Genomic DNA, 26,229 nt, shown 5'->3' with positions numbered 1-26,229 from the left:
TTGTTGTATACGAACCTATAAATACATATTCACGAGCGGATGTTGAGGCATTGCTAAGGTCCACGTGGTCGTGGATCACGGTGGTGGCAACAGTCGGCCCCCGACCGTCGTCCAAGTGTGCATAAACGCGAGTCGGTGTGTTTCTCTTTTGCGAGACGAACAGTAAGAGCAAGGAAGATCGTGAACCGACGGAACAGGTCGGGGCGAGTTCCCTTTCGACTGGTGTTTTCGTTCGAACGCGCCTCGTGGAGGAGATAGCGGTTGTCCGTTTAAACGTAACATTTGCCAAAAATTTGCGCAAAGGAACGCTTCGTCCGCTACTGAACTGTATCGCATATCGTCGCTTGGACGCAATAACGATCAGTTCTTGACGCGATCGACGCTCGACATCACGAAGTTGCTCGTTTCAATCGACGTAATCGTAAGACCAACGATCGGTGCAACGTTCTTCCGTGTTTTTCCTTTTTCCCGCGTCCGACGACGGTGTGTTGACAACACGCGCTATTGGCGACTGCATTTTCACGAATTTGAAAACCGTCAGATCGATGAGGTTCGAACGATATTGAAGCCTCGGGCTTGTGCTTTGTTCGACGATCAAGCAACGAAGGTTAATATATCGAACTGCGCGATTCGGAGGAAATTACCGAGCAAGTAAACGTAAGTACTACAACGTGATTGCATTGTTACGCAAGGAGAACCGCGTTGTTTACCGATTCATGTTTCCCTGGATCTTTGGGGGCCCTGGTTGCCTCGTTCTCGGAACGCTTCAGAAATTATGTGCCAGCATGAAATGTAAAACGTTCGATTGAAATTCAAAACGATCGGGCCTGAGGTTCGCGTCAAAGCGGTTTGTTTTGATGGCGTCGACAGCGTTTTCTCTTTGTTGAATGTCTCTCTTTCTTTTTGTTCTGCGCAAACGCTTCATATTCCGATATATCCGGCTTCCTGTTCGTAACTCGATCGTTGTTGCCCTTTCAGCAAATATCTTTCGGTTCGCATACGGTCAGAATTTTCGAGAGCGATGCTCGAAGAGCGCTTTGCAAATTCAACCAATCAGTTTTTCGATTCGGCTCGTCCGTCTATCAATGTAAAACAAGCTTCCAACTTGTTGTTCTCGTTGCGGTGTACACGTTGAGGAATGTAAGTAATACAGTGTCGTTCCCTTCCGAGATTCCTTTATTCTTCTTTTCCCATTGGCAAGGTCTACGCGCTGTTATGACATCGGGAAACTTGTTCGACCAGCTACGCTCCGCTGCAATCTGTTTAGGCTTCTGAGAAAAACGATGCTGCTGTTTCTTCCTATTGCCTTTTGTTATCGATCATTGATCAAAACATGCTTTCAACGCTTCATGATGCACCACGTTTAAATTATCTTAAAGGAAGCAAGCATCTCTCATAAAGTTGTGAAACGCGTTTCGTATTCAAAGATTTCCTTCTGTTACTTGTACGTGTGATATTACTATGTATGGACTTTTGAAAATTAGCACGCAAGGATTTTGACGTATCGTGAAAAGTGTTAATCATTGTCTTTTCGATCGTTCCGCGTCGGCTCGTCGACTTTGAACCGTGCAACTCGTGATCCTTAATGATCGAGAACATCTTGATAATAAAGAATCGATTTTGCTAGCAATACTCTACTATTTAGAACTTTAAATTACACTGTGAAGTAAATTCTAGGTTGTCAGGTGTCTGAAACGGAAGAGGTTAAGGAAACGATTATGATAGAATTACGTTCATTAATCGCGTATCTTTAGATTCTCCTTCAAAGATTCCTTGAATTTTTTTCTCTTCATTAATCCTACTGAATCTTATTGAATCTTACCGAAACAATGCCTTTGTTTTATCGAAGATCGTTTTATCGATTATCTAATATCGAAGAAGGTAAATTGCGATTTCTTTGTTCAAGTTTGGTCTTCCTTTCTTACGTCAGGTGTCTCTTCAATCTTCTGCAAATACGTTATCCTCTTTGCTATTATCGTTACCTCTCGAAGGAGGAGATCAAACTAGAACTTCATCAATATTCTAATCAATACTGTAAAAAATATTCTCCAGAGCCTACATGATCTATCACGCGTTTCGCTTGTGCAACGTAGCTGAGAGACATAATTTTGCAAACGCAGTGAAAGTGCACACAATCTGTGACGTGCTAATGAATGAAACCATCCACCGACCGGAATGTTTCCCTTCAAACAAGTTTCTTTATAATCACTGATTTAACAAACAACGAGCATCAAGTGAAACAGCAGAATGTAAATTTATAGTTACGCGCAGCTGCATTGGATTACATCATGAAAATTTGTATTCTACTTATCGGAGGATTGTTATTTGTATTTACATTTTTATTACGCTTTCACGGACACACGAGTACTTTGATTTTGCTTCAGTGTCTTGCATTAGACATTAATCGTTTTATAATTTCACGCGAAAGAATTTGTTTTTTTCTTCTTCTTATCTTTCCCATTGTTATGACATTCGAGAAGCTCCCGACAATTTTCGTAAATGCATCCGCGAATGCCAGCGATTATACAAATGACAGAGTGAAGATGGTACGTATTTCCAAATCAATAATTACTTCGCATCTTTGTAATCTTGAATTGGAATAATGATAAGTGTGCGGAAGAGCTGGAGAATTCGTGTGCGTGTGTATGTGTGACTATGCTACTCAATTTGGAGGTCAACCATCGTAATTGCCAACACGCCATTTAAAATATTTATTTTCGATTGTCATTAATCGGTTTTTGTCTATCGTAAATCGATGATTTCCTGAAATGTTATTTAACTACATTGTACAGTATAAATCTGTAATCATCGATATCTTTCCACTATGTCAAGATCCAACAGTAGTTATAAATAGTCGACGACCTTCGTCTAGCATTTTAATTTCATATCAATTTGCGATAAAGTAGCGCGCTGGTCGATCCATACATTAATTTCGTAATTGAAACGACGCATTGAACAAAATACGGTGAAATTAAGAGAAAATTGACAAATAAATTAGCCGCTCTTTTTACATTCTACATATTCCGATACCATGCACCTATTATGTACCTACAAAATGAACAGCGTACAAACGAGAACACGCTGGCGCGTACATATTAATGATAATAACGGGTTCAAATCAAATTTAGAAGCTTCGATGTCAAAGCTGGAGATTATTTCGTGCGTTTCCAAGCGACACGCATTAAATTCTCATTTAATATTCAGCCATAATTTATTCACTGGAAATTAGAATACATCAAACGCTCCAAGCTTGTTCACTTTCAATTGGTTATTTCGGCCAGAAATAAAGGTGCAACTATGATATCCATACGTTGATACGACACGTACGAATGATCGACTTCGTTTTTCGTACGAAAAGCAATCCGCACGGTTCATTGTTCCGTTTCTCCGCAATGGATCCCGGAGCAGCACGCGACAGAGTGAAGCGCATTTCCGGTTGTCGATGTATCGACAGACGCGCTTGTTACGCTCTTCAAATATTTGTTCTGCCCTACGCGATATATCAGCGATCGGTTTCGCCTGTTCAATCTTGATTTATGGATCGCGACTCGCTTTTCCAATGTATCCAACCATCGATCCTTCTCCACCGACATTTTCGAAATCTCCACGAAAGTCAACTACGTAACCGAAAGAGCTGTTTGACGAATCTCGGTTTTCTTGTTAGGCGAACAAAGCGAGTAGCGTCGAATTCCGGAACGAAACACTCGTGCAAGTGTTATAGATAATAGAGCTACGAATACTTCGGTGTGTGGCTGTGTAAGACTCCGCAGCGGAGAAGATAAAAACCGGAGTCATCCGAGGGACAAAATATTCCGAAGAATTGAAAGCATTGATAAACAGTAAAGTATTTTGACGATTCATTTTGCAGATCTAAACTGCTCTCGCGATGAGGGTCGACCAAATTGGGCTTCTCTTGTGGAAGAATTACATCGTCCGAAAACGTCAACCGGTAATTATAATTATAAAGTTACATAATTTGAGATTTACACGAAGTTACAAGCAGCGAAACGATATGTAAAATACATGCACAAACTTCAATGTTTATAGGGTATATTGGCTCTGGTATTCGTATGGCCTGTGGTCGTGTTCATGATCCTATACACGATTCGCGACAATGTAGATCCGAAGTATTATCCAACTTGCCAATTTCCTGCGAGGTCTATGCCGCAGGATGGGTTGCTGCCATTCGTTCAAAGTTTCATTTGCAGCGTGGGAAATCCCTGTGATCCTCTATCGGAATACGAAGAAGTTCCTTCTTACAAAAATGCCACGTTAGTTCAGCGAGTTGCAGAATTTTCTTTCCTAAACATTTTCTCTTTTTAATCATTGTAACCGTTTATAACGTCTAACGACTCGATACTATTTTAAACATTGATTTAAATAACTCTGTGAATCGTTAAAGTAAAATAGCGAAAGTCGAAGCGGCACCAAATGATTCTTAAGTCCGTTCACTTATTTCATTTCGATAGAAGCATGTAAAGAAGATTTATTTTTACAACAGTCTAGGTCCGTTAGTGGTAGAATTGCAGCCGATGCTCGGCAACGAAACGATTCTTTCCGCTATCAGCACGTTACCGAACAGCATCCAGCTTCTAAAATCAATGGCGCAGATACTCACTAGACCAGAAATCAAAGCGCTGTTCGGTACGTATGCACGAATTGCTCAACACCTCATTTACTATCGTGGGTATTCAGGAATTTGCATCGAGTATTGAATTTGTCAAACTAGATCGTGGTATTCGATTGGGCGATCTGTTCAACAACCACGAGGAAATCAAGAATCTTCTTAGGGTTCAGATGCCGTACGCGCGAAGCGGATTGATCGACGAACTGTTTAACTCGTCCATAAAGTTACTATACGTCAGTATCGTATTATTAAGCCAGACAAACTGAACTCATCGATCAATTCATCCCGATGCAATTGTTTTCAACTTTTATTGGACCGATTTTCAGCTTATCGAGGCGTTCGGTTCGTCTAATATCGACGGCGCGATTTGTTCTCCGGAAATTTTGAAGAAGTATCTGATTCTACCTAACGAGCAGAACTACTTGGAGATTTCCAAGATTCTCTGTGACATCGATTCGGCGATGATACCCAACATGCTCGAGAGTCTGTCCAAGCACCTTGATTTCTCCGGTTTGCTGGAAATGATAGACCGTGTAATGGCCAAGTTTCGCGATTATGATTTTTTCGACGACCTAAGGAAAGCGGTCGAAACGATTCTGGACCTCCAAACCACGAAGAAGTTCGTTCCGCAGTACCTAAAGTTACGTCAATGGGTACCAAAGATGATAATGGTGTTCAAGAACGTCACATTCAAAGAAATTGACCTAACTTTGTGAGTAGCTTCGGTCGAATTTTAATTTCAAATGAATCTTTTTCGAACGAGAAAAGATTACAAAATAAATAAATAGGAAGTAAAAGAAATATATTCTCGAATCTAATCGCAGCGTGAATAAATCGCTGCAAGTTTTGGATCCGGTGTTCTCGATGGAGCGTGATTGGGCGACCGTCCGTCGAACGTTCTTGAGATTGCAAAAGTTACTGGATCTAGCGAAACGGATGGTGGAGGATCAAACTATCGACTCCTCCGACAGCCTTTTCGCGATAGTGCAACGTTTGTCCAGCACAGCACGATTTGTGTACGGAAACATGGCGAATCCCGACAATCTTACTCAAATTCTAGATCTGAGTATCGCCATTCTGCACGATGGCGCGAAATTGATGCAAAAGATTTTGGACGGCCACCAGGACGAAATTCAGCTGTGAGATTTTTCCATTACTTACACAGTATTTTTCTTTTTAATGTATCTACGTATGTGTTGTGAAATGATTTTTTTTTTTTTTTTTAATAGACCAGCTGAAATTCTAGACGGACTCAGAGATTTTTTATCGGATAACATCCTAGCCACGTTGAGTTACATTTTGTCCTTCATGCAAACGATCGTCAGAATGTTACACCATGCTGCCATTATTCACGAGGACGTTCAGTACAGAATTTACGATATTTCCATAAATCACAAAGACACGGTGCAAAAATTGTTAACGAACGTCGATCCAAATTTTTATCGAAAACTCGTTAAATCATTCTCCAGACTGGACTTCGTTGAGGTTGGCAAGCGTTTTAATTATTTTTGTATAACCTTCCACGCTTGTAGAACGCACGAAACGATTGTTGCGTATGTTGCAGAAATTCGTGGATGCAGTTGAACGCACAAGTCCCGACGACTTCTTTTGTCAGGAGGGGACTTTGAACGAAATTTTTGAGCTTTTCATAGACGGAAAAAACGAAGCTAGACACGTCAAGGAACTATTGTGCAGCGATGCCGGAAAGAAGTTTATCTGGGACGTGTACGAAAGTTTCGAGTTTCGGAACTTTGAAAGCATAGTAAGCATTGTGTTTCGCTTGTATTGACGTGGACGATTCTCGAAACGTGTTCTCATAATCCGGGGGTGACGTTGTTAGGTGAGCGACTCTTTATTCACGGTGTTCAATATGGCATTGCACAAGGTGGTCAGCGTCGAGAAATCGAATCTAACTTCGCTAGTCGGCAACACAAAGGAGTTGATATCGTACTTGACATCGCCAAAAAGGCCAGACCCCGACTGGTCCGTATTCAAATTTGACGAAAGATGGTATGAAGCTTTCGAAGAAACTCGATCTCAAGGAAGATTGAACCTGTGAGTGGCGCCATTAGATATTTCTTCGACCTCTTACACCCGAGAAGAGAACATCCTGTAAAAATTATTTACTCGACTTTTACTTTGTTTCTCTTTAGTCTGGCGATCCATTTGAGCATAGCGAAAATGGTCGGCTCTCGTAGCGTGACTTATATTATTATCGAGCCTGATCTGAAGAAGATGAACATACTCGCGAAGATAATTTTGTATAACTTGAAGAAGGATCCTACGAGCTGGATCGATGAATTTAGGCAGAGGAAAATGGAGCTGGTCGAATCGTTCTACTTGACCGTAACGGATAAGGATAAGGTTGGTAAACAATCGCGTAACTCTTTCATAAAATCGACATTTCTTCCGGTAGCGAGGAAATGTTGCGGAAGAACGGTTACAGCGAGACCTACCATTCACACGCGAAAGTATACACGCTATATCAGCATAGTTTGTTTACAGAAAAAGGAACTATTCTTCTATTTTACAGGCTTTACAAATTCTAGAATATGACAATTTTACCGATATCTACTGTACGAATCCAGATCCGCCGGATTTACTAAATTTTCCAAAAGACTCGAACGAGACAGTGCTGAAGGCGTTGATTTGTCATATCTCGAAATCCGTACAAATGGACTTGGAAATTGACATGTCGAATATCGAGAAAATGGACGAAGTTCGTTATAACAATACTATTCATTTCAATTCAATGAAAGAACCGTTCAATTGGACAGACTTTAACATGCAAACGATCGAGATTTATCGATACATCGATACTCTGGTCCATCAAGAAGATCCAGATTACGACATGACTAGATTAGAAAAGGCGAGGAAGGCTTTTGAAACATCCTGGAGCATCGATATTGGCGCCAAAGATGTTTTCGAGATGAGGTACGCAAGCAACAAAAATAACGTTCTCTTTCCTTTTTCATTACCTTTTTAAATGGCAGATATTTACTTTGGTGACACGTTACATCTTTCTGCAGCGTAGGTTTGATCTGCAAGTTCTTCAAATTGATGGAGAGCTCTCTTTTCTCGTCGAAAGGAGTATGGAAGGAGACGCACGCGATTGCCTGGGCGTCCTCGGTGATCTTTGAGTATATCGAGAAGATCGTTGATCAAATTCAGAAGAACGAGTATAGAGCGAAGCTCTCCGAGCTGTTGCAGGACATGCCGCAGACGGAAATTCTTTTAAACGCCATTCTACGAAATTTATCTCCTTTGATCCTCGATGTCGTTGACATCATAACTATGAAACCGATTCATCTTGTAAGCTATATAATTCGAGCATTTTATATTTCGAACCGAAATTTCGTTTAAAAATTCTTGAAAATACGTGTTTTTTCCGCCAGATATCCGTTCTCGATGATTACAAATCGCGAGAAGAACATTGGCCTTGCGTACGAAACGAGAGCGCCGGATCTGCCATGGAGATGCGAGAAGGCACTCGCGAAATAATCAGAGAGATCGAGAGAATATCATGTAATCCAGCTTTGTTTATTCAGGAATGGAACGAGCATCCCGTGTTCGCGAAGACAAGGAAGATCGTATGTTATTTATTTAGAATTTATTCTTTTCACTTAACGTTTGGTGATACTCAACGAAATATATGTCAGTTGCAGCACGATAAAATTGTTCAATCTCCGCCTTTCAATTGGACCTTGGGTTACATAACATTCCGCCGGCAGGCTAAGAAGCTCGATGATTTGGTTAACGACGCCACACAGGTTATCCTGGCGGAACAACCGCATTTCTGGGAGCATTGGACGTCTCTCGTGCCGGAAGTTAAAAACATATTTGATAAGAGGTGGCCGGATATGAAGAACGATGCCAAGTGAGAGTCATTATTGCCGATTAGTATCAAAGAAGCTCGCAGGAGAATATATTTTTTATGTATTTATGATTTAGAAACACCCTTGAATACGTTGATTACGAATTAGACAAGACAGTGATGGCCTTTCAAAGTAATCTTTCGGCTAGCAATCTCTGGAATCCGACAATCTCCATCGAGAATCGCATTCTCGTCCTAGTAAAATTTGTCTCACATTCTGTTCAGAAAATGATACAGACCGCAACTAACATTCTGCGCAATGGTAAGTAGCAAATAGTCTGTAAAATTGTTGCGAGTCTTTTGTTTTCACAAAGTTACTAAAACTTGTTCTTGGTTTCCAGCTGTATCGTTAGAGCCTTCGGAAAATTCTATAAAACTGAATTTATTTCCGTTGTTGGGATTCGACGATAAATCACCCATCTCGATTTATTACAATAAGCTATCGTACGTTATGGTCACATTGGTCAATGGATTGATGAATTCAAATGTCGGTGATCGCATATTCAATTCACCAGATACTGATATCACTTGTTCTCGATTATTCGAATGGTGGTCAGATTCTGTTGTTGGCTTTACTCCCGAGGAATATAGAACCTTGAAGAATTTCACCTGTGACCTTGATCCTGATAACTTCAACGCTTACACTGACCTGTACATGGTCGAGGCTAATGTATGGACGCAACCTGTTAACAGATATCGATCTTCCATGATCACGGTAATAGGTGACATATACGATTTCGCGTTTGAAGTTTTGAGGTTGATGGAGGATATAAAGGAGAAGAAGATAGAAATCGAGGTGCCATTTTCCATGTCTTATGTTTCAACTACTCTTCAGAAGTTCAAGTATGTCCTCGAATTTTATGATACGGAGACCAATAGCCAGAAGGTGAATCAATTGTTTCGTTAAGTATTCAAGTTTTCAGAAGTTCGTTAATATTTTTCTGATTAATATGACGTTTTAGAAGTTGGAAAGGAGCAACTACAGAATCTTTATAGAGGGTGTTGCCGAAGGTTTGAATCATATCACGAACGCGATAAAAAATATCAAGACACAAAATAACCATTTAAATATTTGGGATTTCGTTGAAAATGGCGATGCACGCCAGTTGTTGAAGATCCTCGACAATCATCCTGAAGAAACGATCGCTTTAGTGGTTACGCTTAGTACGCTCAATTCGCCGACAAATGTTTTCATGTCGTACGAGGATGTAAGGAAGACCATGTGCAGCTTTCGGTTTAACTCGAACTATTGGTCCACTCCGAACAGAACTCGATTCATAAAAGAAATATGTTCTTTCGATCCCGACCAATTACTGAAAGGTGTCACCAGTGCAGAATACTACGTAAGTAGGGCCAAATCATAGAAATAGCACTGAATATATCGTTTTTGTTATTACCTCTAATACCATGAATGCTCAACAGTCTTTTGTGACCGGTCAAACAACTACCATGTCAAAATCAACACACTTAAGCGCCTCCGTTACCAAACTGTTGGATACAGCGTTACGCTTTCACGCAGAGCAAAAGTCTGATTACGTTATAAACTCGAAAATTTTCAATGCGACGACCTGGAGGAATTTATCGAACGACACCTGGTCTGTCATTGGCAAAGCTGGTCAAATCTGGATAGAGAGGTACATGAAATATGCGAAAAACGAAAATCCTACGAAATTAAACGGATCGACAGATTCGCTGGCGAAATTGGCCCGAGGGTATCAGCTTCTAGACGCTACGATCGAGCTACTGGCCGGCGGGGATATTTGGCAAAAGCTTCGGATCCTCTACGAGAATTCAAGGGTGAAACCTATCTTAACTCTAATAGAAGACCTGCCGAATCTCATCGTCACCGGTGTTGACACTTTCGTGAAGTCAGAGAGATTGAACGATTTCGTGGAGAAACTCTCGTTTGGCAAGCTACACCCTTGCGACATCGACAAATATTTGATTGTGCCCAGCTTCGTGCGGAAGAAGGTCCTCTTGTCAAGCATTACCAACTTTTGCCAAAAGATCGTTCTCGCCGATAGACGACTGACTTTGATCGATATATTGCCCCTTGATGTCAAGTACGAGGTACAACGTTCGACTAGACTATACAACTTTCACAACGTTGATGATGACGTTGCTAGCCGCGTGACGTTGTTAAAACTTGCGGACGTTTACAGGAAGGTCGAAAAGCAAGAAATTGGTCGGGAAACTACGACGAGATTTATCTTTTGGAAAAATTGCAACATATCGAATCGACGATAATTCGAGCTGCTTCGGAAGGTTTCAAGGACCCGAAGGTTCCAGCATGGTGGATTTCCTTCAAGGAAGGCACCTTCGAGGATTTTTTGACGCTTTATAAAAAGGAGGTAAGCGCTAAAATTTCAATGAAATTGTCGTTTATCTAAGCGTCAGGGATTTTACGAAGAAAATTATCCTTCAGGACCTGAAAGCGCTCGCTCACTTGGTGGTGAAAAAGCTCTTCACGACCGCTAGGAACATTTTAAATTCCGCTGGGAATACCGAGTAAGCTACGGTTCCTTGTTAGCATTTGCGGAATTTGTTTATAACGCTGCAGCCGCTTATTAGGAAACTTTCTTTCAGAGACTGCTCCTGGTGCGTCACGTTCCCCCTTGAAATTCTGAATTCTCAGCTGCTGAACCATCAACTCTACGCGAAACTCTTATGTCAGTTGACTCAATTGAACATATCGCAGATTCACGATATATTAATGCATGATTTCTATTGGAATAAAACTGCTAGTATGGTAATGCTTTATTTTATTTATAACTCTACGATCACGATTCAACTAATTAATTTCAAACATATCCATATAATTTGAAATTTCTCTTATTAGATAAAGAATTACAAGTATCTAAACGTCAAACGAAATAGAAACGAATTTCTGACAACTTTGGAAGGCACATTCTATCATATCGCCGAGATTCTAATGAATTTTCAAAACAAGACTTACAGCGACGAGATCAACGAGTGTTTTCATAGATTCGTAGGACGTCCCGCTTATTCTAGACCCGGACTGTAAGCATTCGAGATATATCTGTATCCCTTAGATTAATTGATAAGTGTCTTACGCATCGATCGTTCTTTTTACACGACGTGATAATAAAAACAAGTTTCATTTAAGGTATGTGACCATGGTTCTCGGTGTGTTGGACTCCCTGCAGAAAAACGTGTTCATCCTGGACACGGGCCGGAATCACAAGAACATCGAAACGTTGTCCAAAATGGCGGAGAAGTACGTTCCGATCTGGAAGCCCGTGCGCGACGTGGTAAAGGCGTCGGACGTCGATGACGTAGAGGCGTTTTTGCCAGGGGCGATGATTAACGTGAACGCGTTGCTGAACGACAGAAACGGGTCTCTTTGTCGGACTAAGTTAGAATGTCGGAATCGGACGGTTTTGTACAACTACCTGAGCTCAAAGAAAGCAGGAAAAGTGTTCCAGTATGATCAAAAAGCGTTAGGTTACCACACGTTGATGGAGATCGCCGATCGATTGTCCGTAAGTCTGGATCTAGATCGGATCTATCGCGAGCTGAAACAGTGGCAAATGGACGCCACGTGGAATTTAACGTGGCTGAAGGAGATCCTGAGGCACTTGTCCATCGTTATCGGAGAGAGCGGCAATCTGCTCGACGTCGCCAGTAAAATAGACTTCCAGGATGTCTCGAGCGTCTTAGGAGTTCCTGATATCGTCGACGGGGTGGTTAATATCCTGAAGGATAAGACGGTGGACAAGCTTTTCGACGGGTAAGAATGTCTTGATCGTAGAAATGAGATTGGACGCGAGACATTGAGTGACCGAAGTTGTTTGAAACTTGCTTCAGTTTTCGAATATTGACGTTCACTTTTAATCCGACATCGTATAAAGGTTCTGTTATGTCGTTTCCTTTTTTTTAGAATGAAGGAGATAGCGGAAGATATTAAGCCGTTCATCGAGGATCAATACGTGATGGACGACGTTTATCGAATAATCGTGGCGTTTCAGTCGATGGATATCTTCAAGAATTTAGGGTTGCTCGATATGAAATGTATGATCTCATTGCGTGTTTCCTCTCGAAAGAAATGCCTTGTGACGTTCGATTCGGTGGTGCGACGATATTTTTATTTTCAGACGTTATCAGAGATATGTTCGACAACTGGGATGTGGTAAAGTCATATTTGGTGGATAAGATTGGAATTTCCAATAATGTAGCGTTGATGCTGAGCCAAGCAAAGATAGATATGATTTCTGTTTTCATGAAAGAAAGAAGAGCTCTCAGTTTGAAGGAAATCATTTGCTCCCCGACGAAACTCAGTGAAATGTTGAATTTTAATAGCAGTCGAATCACCGCCGAAGAAGTCAGCTCCGCTATCTGCCAGTTCGAGGATTCGCAGACACAGAACGTGACCATAACGTTGATTAAAAATTTAAATTTCGATTATATTTTTAAGACTGTGAGTATAATCGTATGAATAAACATTGACGATAAAAAATTTCGAGTTTAATCTAGTTCGTTATTTTAGCTTATGAGCGCGAACGTGAAAAATATATTGGCCAACGCAAATTTGACGGAAACAGAGGGAAAAATGGTACTGAATAATCTTGGAGTGGCCGCAGAGTTATTGCCATTCTTCAAAGACAAACTTTCCTCTCGAATGCCAACGGCGCAAGCCTTGGAAACAGATGCGCAAGAACCGGATCAGACAGTCTCCAGTAAGTTATGCAAAATTTTGGAATTAAATTAACGCAATTTGCGTATTTAATAAATATTCAAATGCATTTCGTAGCTTCCAAGTTCCTTCAAGATTCTAGCGAGATGCTGTGCGGGCAACCGATGGTCTCTGATAACGGTGATTTGTACAAAATCATCTCGAAGATCGAGGATAATAGCAAAGATTTCGATAAGGCTGAGCTCGATTCTTTACCCAGTATGTGTAATCGATCAAACGACAGATATTAATTTTGAATTTGAAATTTTTCACCAGTTAACTGAAAATTTGTACCTCTGAATTTTTGCACTTTCGAACTTGAACATTGACAATTATAAATTAAAACATTGAAATTTCGAATTTTGTTCTGTTCAGCTGAATTTTGCAGAAACACCTACAAAGGTGTTGTGGCCATGGGAGGCGGGAAAATTATATGGTCTTACGTGAAACCTCTACTACGTGGTAAAATACTTTATGCTCCCAATACCACAGTAATCAACAATGTAATGACATTAGCAAATAAAACGTTCGTGGAAATGGAACACTTCGGCGTATTGATGAACAGTTTCGAGAAAACTTTAATCTCATTGGCGAATCTTACCGAAATGAGCGACAGTTTAAGAGAGCTTCGAGACATAATGTCCTCAGATGTTATAAAAATCGCCATTAGATCATTTGGCGGAAGCAATTTCGAAGGCGGTAAGTTGTCCTAGGAAAAGGTAAAACAAACAACTATGTATTCTTGGATTATTCAGATTTCTTTAATAGAATAGATCGGTTCACTCCATCTTTTTCAAAACAAAGACGCGAACGTGCCTTTTCTAAAATGTTTCATCCTCTTCCAGGGGATTTCACCGATATGGATCTCAGCGAGGTTTCGTGGCGACTTAAGAGATCCAAACGTTTGATAACGATGGTTGGTATGTTGAATGATTTATTGGAGTGCGTGCTCGTAGATCGAATAAGAGGATTTCGGTCCGAGGAGGAAATGGAAGCGAAAGCACGGGTTCTGATGGAAACGCGAGAATTTTTAGCCGGTGTTGTCTTTTTGGATAAAGCCCCAAAGAGATCTAGCAGATCTTTACAGCATGAATTGCCCGATAATATAGTGTACAAAATTCGAATGGATGTGGACTACGTGCAGTCCACGAAGAGATTAAAAAATCAATTTTGGATTCCTGGCCCGGAGAGCAGTTTTATAGAACACCTGAGATATATGAGAGGATTCGTACAGCTCCAGGACTCTATCGATCGAGCAATTATAAGAACGAAAACTCAGAAAGATCAGGATTGGAAAACTATGACGCAACAGATGCCATATCCTTGTTGGGAAGACGTACCGTGTGTATAATCTCTTGTCCTTCTTTTATACTTACAAACAATTTTAATAATAATAATAACCATTTTATGTATCACGTAGCTTTCAAACAACTCTCTACGAGTCTCAAGGTATTCAAGTTTGTTTCTTTTTTGCGCTAATGATGTGTGTTGGAGCAGCTGTCAGGCATGTTGTGTGGGAAAGGGAATCTCAAAATGCAATGGTAACAGGGGAAATATCGCAACATTAACATTTCAGTTAACTAATGGCATTAGTTAATTCCATAGTTCCGTTTCTAGGTAATGAGCGTAATGGGATTGAAACCTTGGAGAAACACTGTCGCCTGGTTCATTACGACATTTATAGAACTCTTAATCGTGTTGTTCTCTATCGCAACAGTTCTGCTTGCCGGAAAAATTTTACCAAAATCTGATGCTTCTTTAATTTTAATCATGATGGTCGATTACGCGTTCTCTATCGTAACCTTCTGGTAAGTTTTATCAAATTAATTGATCATCAACGTACTTTATTCTACTAAAATAAATTTTCAGTTACATGATTTCAACGATGTGCAGCTCAGCGAGTCTAGCCGCGATCACTACCGTGGTTATGTTCTTGCTGACATTCATGCCATACGTCATTGTCATTGCTATGGAGGCCGTTATTGGTCTCGGGTATAAGCTTCTCATCGTAAGTTATCGCCACCTAGCGTAGCAATAGCATTTCCGTGACAAATAACACGTTCGAACGATGCGTTCGTGTTAGGTTTCACGATAAAACCACCATTTCCTATAAAATTATGTTAATGCCGTGCACATTCTGCGAGCAAAGAGAACGATTTATCAACGCCTTTCTCCTTAGTGTCTCAGCATGTCGACCAGCTTTTGTTACGGTTGCTTGTACGCGGCCAGGAAGGAAGTTCAAGGCATCGGACTAACTTGGAGCGCGATGTGGGAGGAATCTAGCCCCGGCGATTCGATGTCTTTGGGTTGGGTGCTCCTAATGATCGCCTTCGACGGCTGCCTTTATGCCTTAATCGGTTATCTCGTCGCCAGATATACGAATTCAGGTAGAAACTTGTTAAACTTCTTCGCCTCTCTAAACGGAACTCACGTGAACTTTTAGAACTTTGTAGAATCGATCTTTCATCGTTCGGTGGAGGTGTCACCAGCTTAGAGTCTACTACAACTTGTTCTACTTTCTTACATTTATTTATTTCCTTTTTTTTTTTTTTATCGCATTGAAAAATTCGTTGGATCTATACAACTACACGCAGCAACGTTATCCAAATAACTTTCTAACATGATATTTGTTCCGAAGATTTCGAGAGACCACTTGGGATCTCTGGTGCATGCAATGTCGCGAATTTATTCAATATTTCTATGTATCCTGTCTGTGTACCCCTTTTATTTATTACTCTATTGTCTATAACCATTACTAAACATAGAAGAAGAAAACATGGAAAAAGAACACAAGGATGGTATCATTAAGGTTAAACATAACATCGTTATAATATTATTCGATGTTATTAGATGTAATAGAATATTTTTGAAAATATCTATTCAACATTCACGATGCTACTTCGTTTCGTTAGTGACATCCTCCATGTGTTCACAATGAAACGACGAAAAGAATATTGTTACGAATTCTACACGTTTACACGCACCTCTCGTTCGCATCGTCGCAAATTTGCGCACAGATTTCACCAAAACCTTCCCTCCTCCCCCATATAATCGCCACTGATGCTGCAAAGAGAAACGCCAGGAGGGCGGTCTCGAGATGCGGTAAACATTCGCAAAGAAAAGAAAAGACGGTGCGTGTCTCCGAGAGAAGTTCGATGACCTGGTGAGTTTCTGGAAACGGACGAGCATTGGCGAATAATTTTCCAGGCAGGGGCTTTCACGATTTGAGGTCCCGTAGCTTATGGTGGGCCGATAAACGTTCTCTCTATGGCAGACCAAGTTACCTCGCCTTCGTCAACAACCTCTATTTCACTAACGACGTTCTCCACCCTTCAGCCACTTACCAAGGTATCGCACTTGCTCGCTCTTTCGCTCTTGCACGATATTTCAGCTTTTCTTTTTCTTTCTCGCTTTTGCTATGTTATGTTGTGCTCTTACATTCTACTCGAGCTTCGTTCGCATTATTCAAATATTCAGTTGTGTATATTTCGATTGTCATTTATCTCATGGCTTTGTCTTATTCTTGCATACCTTTTTATCCCACTCGAGAATATTCGCTCGATACGGATATTTGGGAAAATTACTAAATCGTTTGATATCGCGAGAACACCAAAGGTGAAACGTAATCTAATCTGCATAAACGCGGTACCATCCGTCTATTTCGTAAAATTTGCACGGGAAAGAGCTATTCGAATATTTGATTTGCACTGAATATGTAAATGTTTGTTGCTACTTCCATGAGAGTGGGAATTCACGCGTGAATGCTTAATCTATTCAATGTTGCAGTTCGGATGCATCATGGAACGGGTGTTTCGGTAGGAATTCTTCTTGATAGTTTACCTATGCACATGTTTGCTTGAGTTCCACGCAAACCGTCCGACTATGCAACGATATCAGATATTCGCGTCTTGTACAAGTTTCGCGTTTCTGTATATACTTCTTCGGTGACTGACGTATAGATTGCATGCTGATACTGCATGCGATGCATGAGTTAGAGAATTCGCTTCTATTCACGATAGGTAATATGATTTGTTTTCTTTTCCTTTTTTTTTTTTTTTTTTTTTTTTAATAATAGAAATCTAAAGAAGTCGAGAGAAAAGTTATATTTTGCGGGAAGCATCTGCTTTATTCGATGAATATTTTAATCTGCTTTTCCTAGGATTAGGTAAAGCTGTATAAAAGATAAAAGAGCTTGCTTAAGAAATCACTGTCGATTCCTATTAAAAATACGTGTTCTTTATATTGCATGGAATACAGACGAAGAGAGCGACGCGAGTAACTTGACAGTCAGCGAGAAACAAACAGGAGTAAGATTTGAAAATGTCAAGAAGATCTACAACACAGACCAGGGTGAGGTCTTAGCAGTGGATGACTTTAATTTGAAACTTAACGAGGGTGAGGTGACGAGCCTCCTTGGAAGAAATGGCGCTGGAAAAACCACCATTATGTACGTGAATAACACGATTTCTTCTAACAAAAATCTTTTCTGCTTTATCTTCTTTAACATCGACTAAAGGGATTTTGATAATTTCATTCGTAAGCGGCGGGTATTTGAATTCATTCTCGTTATTCAAGGGTGTACTTTCTTTTCAGTAAGATGCTGACGGGGATGCTGGCTCCGACCACGGGTGAGATCTGTTTGAACGGTGAAGAGGGTTGCAAGCCTGACATAGGGGTCTGCCCTCAAGATAACGTACTTATCGGTACTTTGACACCCAGAGAACATTTAATGTTTTACGCGAAACTAAAACATCCTGACGATGTAGATATGCAACGAAGCGTGAACGAGTTAGTATATACATTATTAATAAATCCTCATTCACCGTCGACTCCTTCGAGATGCTAACTCCTTTTCCGTTTCGATTATCTTTAATCTCCTTGGATTTCAACTGTTGTTATCAAGCCATGTGTTCTCGTAGGATGTTGACCTCTTTGGAACTAGGCAGACAAGAGCACGAACCAGTATACCGGCTCTCTGGCGGCACAAAGAGACGGCTTTGCGTGGCTTTAGCATTTCTAGGCTCACCGAAGCTGGTGATCCTCGATGAACCAGGCGCCGGAGTGGATCCAGCCGCGAGACGTAGGATCTGGCGTCTAATCGATCAACACAGGATCGGCAGAACCGTCATTCTATCGACTCATCATCTGGACGAAGCTGACATACTCAGTGACACCGTCGTCGTGATGCATAAGGGAAGGATACTTTGCACGGGATCTCCGTTATCCCTGAAAATGATGCACGGTCGTGGATACAGACTTCTCGTAACGTTCCCTTCTGCCGATCGTGAAGAAAATGTTAATTCGATCGAAAGAAGAAAGGTGGAAGCTTTAAAGAGCGTGATCGAAGAAGTGGTGCCTAATGCGGTGACCAATGAAGTTTCTAGTACAGAGGTGGTCGTCACGTTGCCTTTCCAAGGGAAGAATGGTTTAAATAATAAGTAGGTTGATTGTTCGAAACTTTATCTGCTATCTGCTTATGCTATCTGTTATTAGATTTTAGAAACAAATTATATTTCAGTATCGCACAAGCTGCGAAGATTTTGGAAGACAATCGCAGAAATCTGGGTTACTCCCACTTTTCCTTGGAATGCGATACTTTGGAAAGGGTTTTTCTAGATCTGTGTTCCAGGGCAGAGAGCGGTTCGTCCATTATAACACCTACTCAAGATAGTGTTATTAGTATGGGTAACGTTGGTACGTGAAACGATGTCAACTATAGGATGATATTTTTTATTAATATTTGCTAATTAGTTAATTTTGTTAGTTTAATTCTTAAATGTAATTCGTAACAGGTCCTACGGTATCCAAAAACGTTGATCTAATTGACATCGAACCATCCTTGAATCCCTGCCCTATTAGGCAAATCAAAGCTCTGCTGAAGAAACGAATATGGCACTTCAGAAAGGATTGGTTGACATTCTTAGCCGGTCTCCTCTTGCCAACCATGTTCGTTGCGGTTGCTATGGGATTCTCTTTGATCAGGCCTCCATCAGAGGATGAACCACCGCTGGTTCTTACGCCGAAATTATATGACACACATCCGACCTATTTCTACAGGTATGCAAAGTGCTTGCTGATACGTGGAGTTAATATTAACCGTGAAATTTATTCCTAGCATCGATAACGGTGACGATTCGTTTTTACAACACGTATCACTTCAGCTTCACGATCGATTCGGGGATGACTATGCTGGCGCATGGCAAACATTGCCTAATGTATGACCTTTACAGAATTACGCTAAAAACATGTGTATACTGGCAAAGTGAATATTTAAACTCCAACGGCAAATATTTTTTGTTTCATTAGGACACTGGTACTTGTAAATGTCAGGACGGCCAACAGGTTTGTCACGGCGTGTCCCAAGCCGTTGAAGGTCTTTTACAAGTATTACCTGGCAGGCCCACTCTAGATTGGATAGTGTCGACTCATCAAGAATACATAGAGAAGAGGTACCGCAGAAAGAAAAATAAATTCACTATCGAAGAATTTAATTTTATGAATTGAAATTTGCTTAATTATGATATTTCGCAGATATGGAGGATGGTCATTGTTCCATTCTAACGACAAACCACTCTTTGTTGTATGGTACAACAATAAAGGTCACCATGCGTTGCCATCTTATTTAAGCGCATTGAACGAGGCAATCTTAAGAGCATCAGGTGTTCAAGGTCGTCTAACAACCTTGAACCATCCCTTAAAGCTATCCAGCGATCAACTGAACCGAACCACATTGTAAGTTCCAATTTCCATATATTAATGAAAAAGAAAAGAAATAACACTCGTATTCTCACTTACTGTTATATTTTGATAAACCAAACGCAATTAAGGTCAAAAGATTAGCATGCCACGCTGATCTTACCATGTTGGTAAAATGAAGCGGAAAATGTGCATAATAAAATTGCGCGTGTTGCGTTTACTTTTAATTAACTCCTGGCGCCTATACAATCGCGTCGCTGAACATTTCAACCGGATTTCGTGGCTTTCATTATTCGAATCCTATTTCTGTCTGTTAATCTCCTTAACGATTTCGCGTTGCGTTTCTCGCCTGAACTAATTCAATATTAACGATCCGAAACGTACGAAATTTACGTCGATTCAGATTGCAGCATGTGGCTGATGTTGGCGTGGCGCTCGTACTTTTGCTCGCGTTCAATTTGGTAGCTGCTCAAGGGTCGAAAGAATTGGTGAGGGAAAGATTATCGGAAGAAAAGAGAATTCTGTTTCTTGCTGGCGTTCATCCTGTCACTTACTGGATCACCGTATTAATTTGGGATTTCTTCGTGAGTGATCAACGAAACATTCGTGAGAATGAGAAGAAGAAAAATTGCAAGGCAATTTGAATTCGAATCTTTTAGGTGTTTGGCTGCTCCATTGCTTTGGCTGTCGTGGTTTTCGAAATTTTCGGACTTCCTGCGTACGTTGCTAGGGACAATTTGCCTGGCATTTGTTTATTATTGTTCCTCTTTGCGTAAGTTTGTATCGTATACAATTTACTGCTGTGTTCATTCAATTTTGATTAATCGAATTTATTAAATTGTAGGTGGGCAGCGTTACCATTTTCACATTTGACTGAAAAAGCCTTCGACGATTCAAGCATGTCGAACATGGTCCTTTTTTGCGTCAACACGTTTATAGGCGTAGCTTCCCTGGCCACTATTTTGGTACTCGACATTCTAGGGAAAACGAAAACTACAGAAGATGTACGAGATATCCTGCACTACGTCTTACTCATCTTTCCCCAATATGTACTGGGTGATGCTCTAGTACAAATATCACGGAATGATATCACGGCGCAATTATTAGAAAAATTCCACATGGATACTTATCAGTCGCCCTTAGGTTGGGAGTTATTGGGTCTTCATTATGTTTTCCTGACTGTCGTCGGTGCCGTTCTTTTCTCTTTGAATTTAATGATCGAGTGCCGATTTCTTCCCAATTGGAATAGACAGAGGTGCCCGTACGAAGCGTTTCAAGAGGACGACGACGTGTCGAAGGAAAGAATGAGGGTGGAGGGTGGCATGTCAGACGATATCTTGCAGACAGTGAAACTTCGCAAGGAGTATAGAAGTGTTTATGGTACAAATGTAGCCGTTCAAAACTTAAGCATTGGAGTGCAAGCAGGGAAGTGCTTTGGTCTTTTGGGAACGAATGGTGCCGGGAAAAGTACCACTTTTCGCATGTTAACAACGGAGATTATACCGACAGCGGGCAGAATAATATTGAGAGGCAAGGAAATCGGTTCAGGACCATTGTGCAACGGTGAAATCGGTTATTGTCCTCAGAGCGACGGTTTGGATGGTTTTCTTAGTCCGCATCAGTGTCTAACGATTCACGGGGAAGTTTGTGGGTTGAGCAACGTTCCCAAGGTAAGGGTTGATTTATGTTCAAACTCTCGGCCAATTCTCGCACTCTGAGTTTTCTCGGAGACCTTTGAACAACTTCCATCGTCACTTCACTGGCGCAAGGATCTTGTTTTTAATTATTTTCCGTTCTAACTTCCGGCTGATAGCGTAAAGACGATACAGAGGCAAACAGGTGAAAATTCAACGTGTTCCTGCCTTTTTTCCACCTTGTTTTAAGACAAATAATTCCACGCGGATGAATTTTAGAACTTGCTCTTTTAAGAACCTTTTTTAAGCCACTCCCTTTTGCAGGAATTTAATATTATCCCGTGAAAAATTGTTTGTTTCAGGCGGTCGAGTCAGCGCTGAAGAGACTCGATCTTCTGAAATACGCGCACAAGAGAGTGAGCAGTCTCAGCGGAGGTAATAAAAGGAAACTATGTACTGCCCTGAGCGTAATGGCTCCGGTGCCCGTAGTTCTTATGGACGAACCAACGAGGTATTTCGTAAAACGGTTTATTAAGAGCACCTTTTTAATAAGCACAAAATTCATATTCCACTTATTTCCTTACTTCTCTATGTTTAGTGGAATGTATGCGTTTATTACAATTTGCCTTCCGGCTACCAGGGGCTTTCGATTTTATACATAATCTTATTTTTTAGAATTAAACATAATCATTATAAATTCTATGTATTCTGCTTTCCTTACATTTACCTATTCTAATCTTACTCTCTTCTAATTCTACCTAGTCTAATTCTACTTATATAAATTATGCTTAGTGGAATGGATCCTGCAACGAAAGATCTGGTAGCCAAAACAATTAGGCATATGACGAAGAATCAAAGTTGCGTAATTCTAACTTCGCACAGCGTGGCAGAGTGTGAAAATCTGTGCAATAGAGTCGGTATTCTTGCCAAGGCTGGTCTTAGATGTATAGGGACGCCACAGCATTTAAAGCACAAGTAAGTACACACATAAATACTTGCACTAATCGAATAATGCTTTTCGTTTCGTTGCTCACATATTCGTGTCCCTGTACATACAGCAAGATTTAAAAGTTCCATTCGACATTAATATACTATTAACAGTTACAGCAGAATGTTCAATCATTCCGGACGAATATGCAAGTTCGAATATCCGGATAGGATTTATTTCGATCGACGTATTTTAATGATGTTGTTCCAACTAATGGATCGTTCGTGTTGGTTTCATCTCACGGATAGCTTTCTGACAAAATCCGTAACGCGACAATTTATTTGCCATTCCCTCTCGCCTTCTCCCTTTTGGTCAATTGATTTTTAATTTCGTCCATCATTTTCCGCGCATTCGATTCCCTCCGCCGGGAATTTCATAAAATTTCATTTCCGTTCGACGAAACCGGTCGGAGATCACGTTTCGGTTACAATGATACTGCGCCGTATTACCAACCGTGTTACGAACCCCCAACTACCTCTCTCTGTTTCGCTTGTAACGCGTGCGCCACCCCTTTAACTTCCTTTTCGGAATATAACATAGCACGCCATAAATATTTAGCTCTGGCTGCACCTTTCGCCTCCGGAAGTAACTCGGCGAAAATGTCCCTCTTATATCCCCTTCCTATTTTCTCTTTGCGCCGCGCCATCGAGCGCCAAAGAATTTACGATATCTCGCGTGCACGTGTGCACACCACGTTTATACAGTATTCCCCGGTGTGGTAATCCATCCACATTCTCCGGAGAACGTCGGATGGCAAGAAACGAACCTGTCCCCGTCGGATTTTTTGCCTATCGCATAAACAGTAGGATATTCTCGTGTACCCCTATGAAATACCGTGTGCAATATATACTTACCGCAGGACATTATAAACTTCTGTTTGCAACCAGCTTCTTCTTGCCGAAATTTCGTTCAGATTTTCGGCTTCTATATCGTTGCTCGTACGTTGTAACTTTTTTTATCGTATTCAGTTTATATATGGTTATCGTATTCAAACTGCCGTTTAATCGCCATACTTTTCAGATACGTTCGAAGATAAGAGCTAATGGCTGATGGTAATTGTTGAGAATTGTGGATCTTAATCGCCGAAATAAAAGTAAAGGAACACTAAGGTTACACTTAGAATTCATATTAAAATAATTTTGGATTTATTTAACGAACGATTTCCAGGATCTTCGTCGATATACATTTGCACGCGTCTCAGCACTTTCTTCGTCTCGCCATCTTCCATACCAGACTGCCAACGGAACAGTTACATTCGTCTGGTTTTCGAGACGCCGCGCACACACATACTTCCACACATTCATACTCACATACGTGTGTCACTACTACGCGGCTAATCTAGTCTAGTACATAAAATTATACATATCTCAATAATAATAAGAGAAGATTATTTGTTTGAGAAAATTACGATTAGAGTCGAATCGGTTCTACGATGCACATCGAGTTCTTCCAGCAATTCTCGCTCTTTTTACTTACTCGGAAACGGTTATTGTACAGAGAAACAGTCGACGTGCAAGCTATCCTTTCTCACGGCATAATTTATCGATGCTTATATACGTATAGCGATATAAATGAATACAAATAGATGGACTTGCCGGTGAACTCGCATAGTGCAATAAATATTTGTTACGGCGCTTTTCCTGACTATTTCCATCTCGCCCGTGTACATTCCTCTTGGTCTCATTTGCTTCTTGTCTTTATTCCTGTTTGTTAAAGACAAGCTTGAGTATTTCAATCTCGTTGCCGTCAATGGCATCTTCGGTATCGGTGATCGATGTGCGTTTCGTTCGAACAACGTCTTTCGAATATTTAATCATTTACTTTAGCCTCGGATTTATCGTCTTGTTCGTTTGCACTTTTGTTCATAGATTTGGCGAAGGTTACGTAGCGTTTCTACGATTCCGGCAACCGATTTCATCCGCGGATCTAAGGAAAGCCGTTCTAAAGTATTTCCCGCGGGCTGTGGTCTCTTCGAGACAAGCCAGCGCAGCTCGTCTGCTGGTACCACGAAGCCAGGACATGCTGGTGAGCAGCAGCTTTAACAAGCTGAAACTGTTGGCCGAGGAACTGAAAGCCACGGACTACACGTTGACACAAAGTTCGCTGGATCAGGTACGTATCATAAAAGTTTCAAGCGTATCCAGAGAAATATAGCTTCGTGTTTCAAGGATTATGTTTTACTTTGCCGTTTTAAATTACACTTCCAGCTAAAAGGTAATACCGACATTAATTATAAAGGTTAATACCAAAGTTAAAGCCCGAGTTTAAGATTAAAAGGAGCATCAACGTTTAAACTAATTCGATTTGGAATTCTATTACTAGAATAGCAGTTGATAAATACTTTCAAGTTCGCGGAACAAGTTGCTTATCGATGTTTCGAATCGAACGCGTATCGATGAAATACTGGGAGAATGTTGAGCGCACTATACAATAGTCTTGTCTCGAGCAGATGATGCACAGCCTGCACGCTGCCTGCCATCAGGCTGTTCGATCAAGGACGATCCTCGTTTACGTTACCACGTAGCCTGAGTAATATTAATGGATTTGTCGCCTTACGGTTCACGTTGGTGCACAACGTGCACCAACCTTCCTTCGTGGTTTCTAACAGGCTAAGAGCCAATTTTCTTGTATCATTGTTTGCCTCTGCATACAATGTAAGCTTGTTTATACATTTTCTGCTATATTTTATTACGCCTTTAAGTCGGTGACTGTACCAATGTGTCCGAGATCGTACGGAATTATTCATAATTAATTATTCTCCGCAGAAACAATTTCATTCACGCGCAACGAAGCAACTTTCCAGCCGTTTAATCTTCCTCGCGAGCTGGGAGAATTTTAATGCCGCAACACCGATGCTCCTCTGCGAGCTTCTATCAACCTTTGGCCATTTTTTCTCGCCGGGTGGCAACAGAGGAATTTTTCATTTAAGCGAAGAATTGTGTTGAAAGTAACGGCAAGCAGCGGCGTGTAATCGACTCTTCTGATCGATCGACGTTCACTTTCCACGTCGTGCGAAACAATGTTTCCGTCCTTCGAGATGAATTACATGTTCTCGACTCGTGATTGTCTTTTTCATTTCCCGAGGTATTACGCAACCACCGCGGTTAGTGTACCGCGTGAAATATAATTAAAAGTTGGGAACGCGTATCACGGTGGAAATACAGGAAGGGCAAAGAAAGAAAAGAAGAAAATTTGCATTCTACCTTTGTCTGTTTCCCGACGTCGGATTCTGTCGATTAGAGGGCCAGTGATATTTGCTTAAAATTCCCTGGCAGATTCATGCAAAGTGTCGAGAATTTGCATGCGCCTGTTAATAAAGGAAGCGCAATTTGAACGCTAATTAAAAAAGTTACATCTCGGAAGTTCGTGGACATAGCCAGCGTTCGCTGTGATTAACGCCGTTTAGGAATTTATTCTGGCCTATTCAGCCGGGTCTTTTGTGTTTCGAGTTTCATTGAACTCGTAGCTCGTTTTACCTGCTTGACTAAAAATTTTTATTCCATCGCCGCGATTATTTTGGTATACGGCCAAACTGGCTCAAATTCTATACGGTCGTCCGACGCCTCGAATTCGCAAGAGAAAAACGATCTAAAGTTTTTCTCGCCGCTTGGGGATCCACGTTACGCCTAAATAATTCATAGCTGAGCGATTACGAGGTTGGCGCCGGAATAAGCGGAGATTCCACGGCCCTCGTACCACCATTCAATGGAATCACGT

The 26,229-nt window shown here is 41.0% G+C and overlaps 1 protein-coding gene across 2 annotated transcripts in view; it reads left to right on the top strand.

Moving 5' to 3' along the window:
- Positions 1-469: 469 nt before the first annotated feature.
- Positions 470-26,229, top strand: part of LOC126868363 (ATP-binding cassette sub-family A member 13) — a 31,785-nt gene continuing 6,025 nt past the window's right edge. Inside the window, exons 1-49 of one of the 2 annotated variants that reach the window (XM_050623695.1) lie at positions 484-657; positions 3,869-3,949; positions 4,048-4,271; positions 4,502-4,644; positions 4,730-4,860; positions 4,954-5,339; positions 5,452-5,766; positions 5,857-6,112; positions 6,192-6,389; positions 6,468-6,682; positions 6,781-6,991; positions 7,161-7,561; positions 7,657-7,939; positions 8,023-8,217; positions 8,287-8,504; positions 8,579-8,763; positions 8,843-9,387; positions 9,464-9,844; positions 9,924-10,571; positions 10,664-10,852; positions 10,927-11,009; positions 11,088-11,250; positions 11,341-11,522; positions 11,629-12,252; positions 12,403-12,533; positions 12,617-12,939; positions 13,009-13,198; positions 13,273-13,413; positions 13,570-13,893; positions 14,040-14,535; positions 14,615-14,735; positions 14,812-15,002; positions 15,064-15,202; positions 15,374-15,581; positions 16,402-16,542; positions 17,452-17,641; positions 17,788-17,982; positions 18,114-18,632; positions 18,713-18,888; positions 18,987-19,251; positions 19,310-19,409; positions 19,501-19,643; positions 19,726-19,926; positions 20,294-20,474; positions 20,550-20,662; positions 20,735-21,560; positions 21,887-22,035; positions 22,317-22,499; positions 24,381-24,624. In XM_050623695.1, the coding sequence (XP_050479652.1) occupies positions 3,887-3,949; positions 4,048-4,271; positions 4,502-4,644; positions 4,730-4,860; positions 4,954-5,339; positions 5,452-5,766; positions 5,857-6,112; positions 6,192-6,389; positions 6,468-6,682; positions 6,781-6,991; positions 7,161-7,561; positions 7,657-7,939; positions 8,023-8,217; positions 8,287-8,504; positions 8,579-8,763; positions 8,843-9,387; positions 9,464-9,844; positions 9,924-10,571; positions 10,664-10,852; positions 10,927-11,009; positions 11,088-11,250; positions 11,341-11,522; positions 11,629-12,252; positions 12,403-12,533; positions 12,617-12,939; positions 13,009-13,198; positions 13,273-13,413; positions 13,570-13,893; positions 14,040-14,535; positions 14,615-14,735; positions 14,812-15,002; positions 15,064-15,202; positions 15,374-15,581; positions 16,402-16,542; positions 17,452-17,641; positions 17,788-17,982; positions 18,114-18,632; positions 18,713-18,888; positions 18,987-19,251; positions 19,310-19,409; positions 19,501-19,643; positions 19,726-19,926; positions 20,294-20,474; positions 20,550-20,662; positions 20,735-21,560; positions 21,887-22,035; positions 22,317-22,499; positions 24,381-24,624 (12,129 nt within the window). In that variant the 5' untranslated portion in view covers positions 484-657; positions 3,869-3,886. Of the gene's footprint in view, positions 658-3,868; positions 3,950-4,047; positions 4,272-4,501; positions 4,645-4,729; positions 4,861-4,953; positions 5,340-5,451; positions 5,767-5,856; positions 6,113-6,191; positions 6,390-6,467; positions 6,683-6,780; positions 6,992-7,160; positions 7,562-7,656; positions 7,940-8,022; positions 8,218-8,286; positions 8,505-8,578; positions 8,764-8,842; positions 9,388-9,463; positions 9,845-9,923; positions 10,572-10,663; positions 10,853-10,926; positions 11,010-11,087; positions 11,251-11,340; positions 11,523-11,628; positions 12,253-12,402; positions 12,534-12,616; positions 12,940-13,008; positions 13,199-13,272; positions 13,414-13,569; positions 13,894-14,039; positions 14,536-14,614; positions 14,736-14,811; positions 15,003-15,063; positions 15,203-15,373; positions 15,582-16,401; positions 16,543-17,451; positions 17,642-17,787; positions 17,983-18,113; positions 18,633-18,712; positions 18,889-18,986; positions 19,252-19,309; positions 19,410-19,500; positions 19,644-19,725; positions 19,927-20,293; positions 20,475-20,549; positions 20,663-20,734; positions 21,561-21,886; positions 22,036-22,316; positions 22,500-24,380; positions 24,625-26,229 lie in introns of both variants that reach the window. The other variant, XM_050623696.1, reaches the window with a different exon arrangement.

The sequence above is a fragment of the Bombus huntii genome, chromosome 8, assembly GCF_024542735.1.
Source record: "Bombus huntii isolate Logan2020A chromosome 8, iyBomHunt1.1, whole genome shotgun sequence".
In the NCBI taxonomy this organism is placed as follows: Eukaryota; Metazoa; Arthropoda; class Insecta; order Hymenoptera; family Apidae; genus Bombus; species Bombus huntii.
This window is presented reverse-complemented; position numbering and strand designations above follow the sequence as displayed.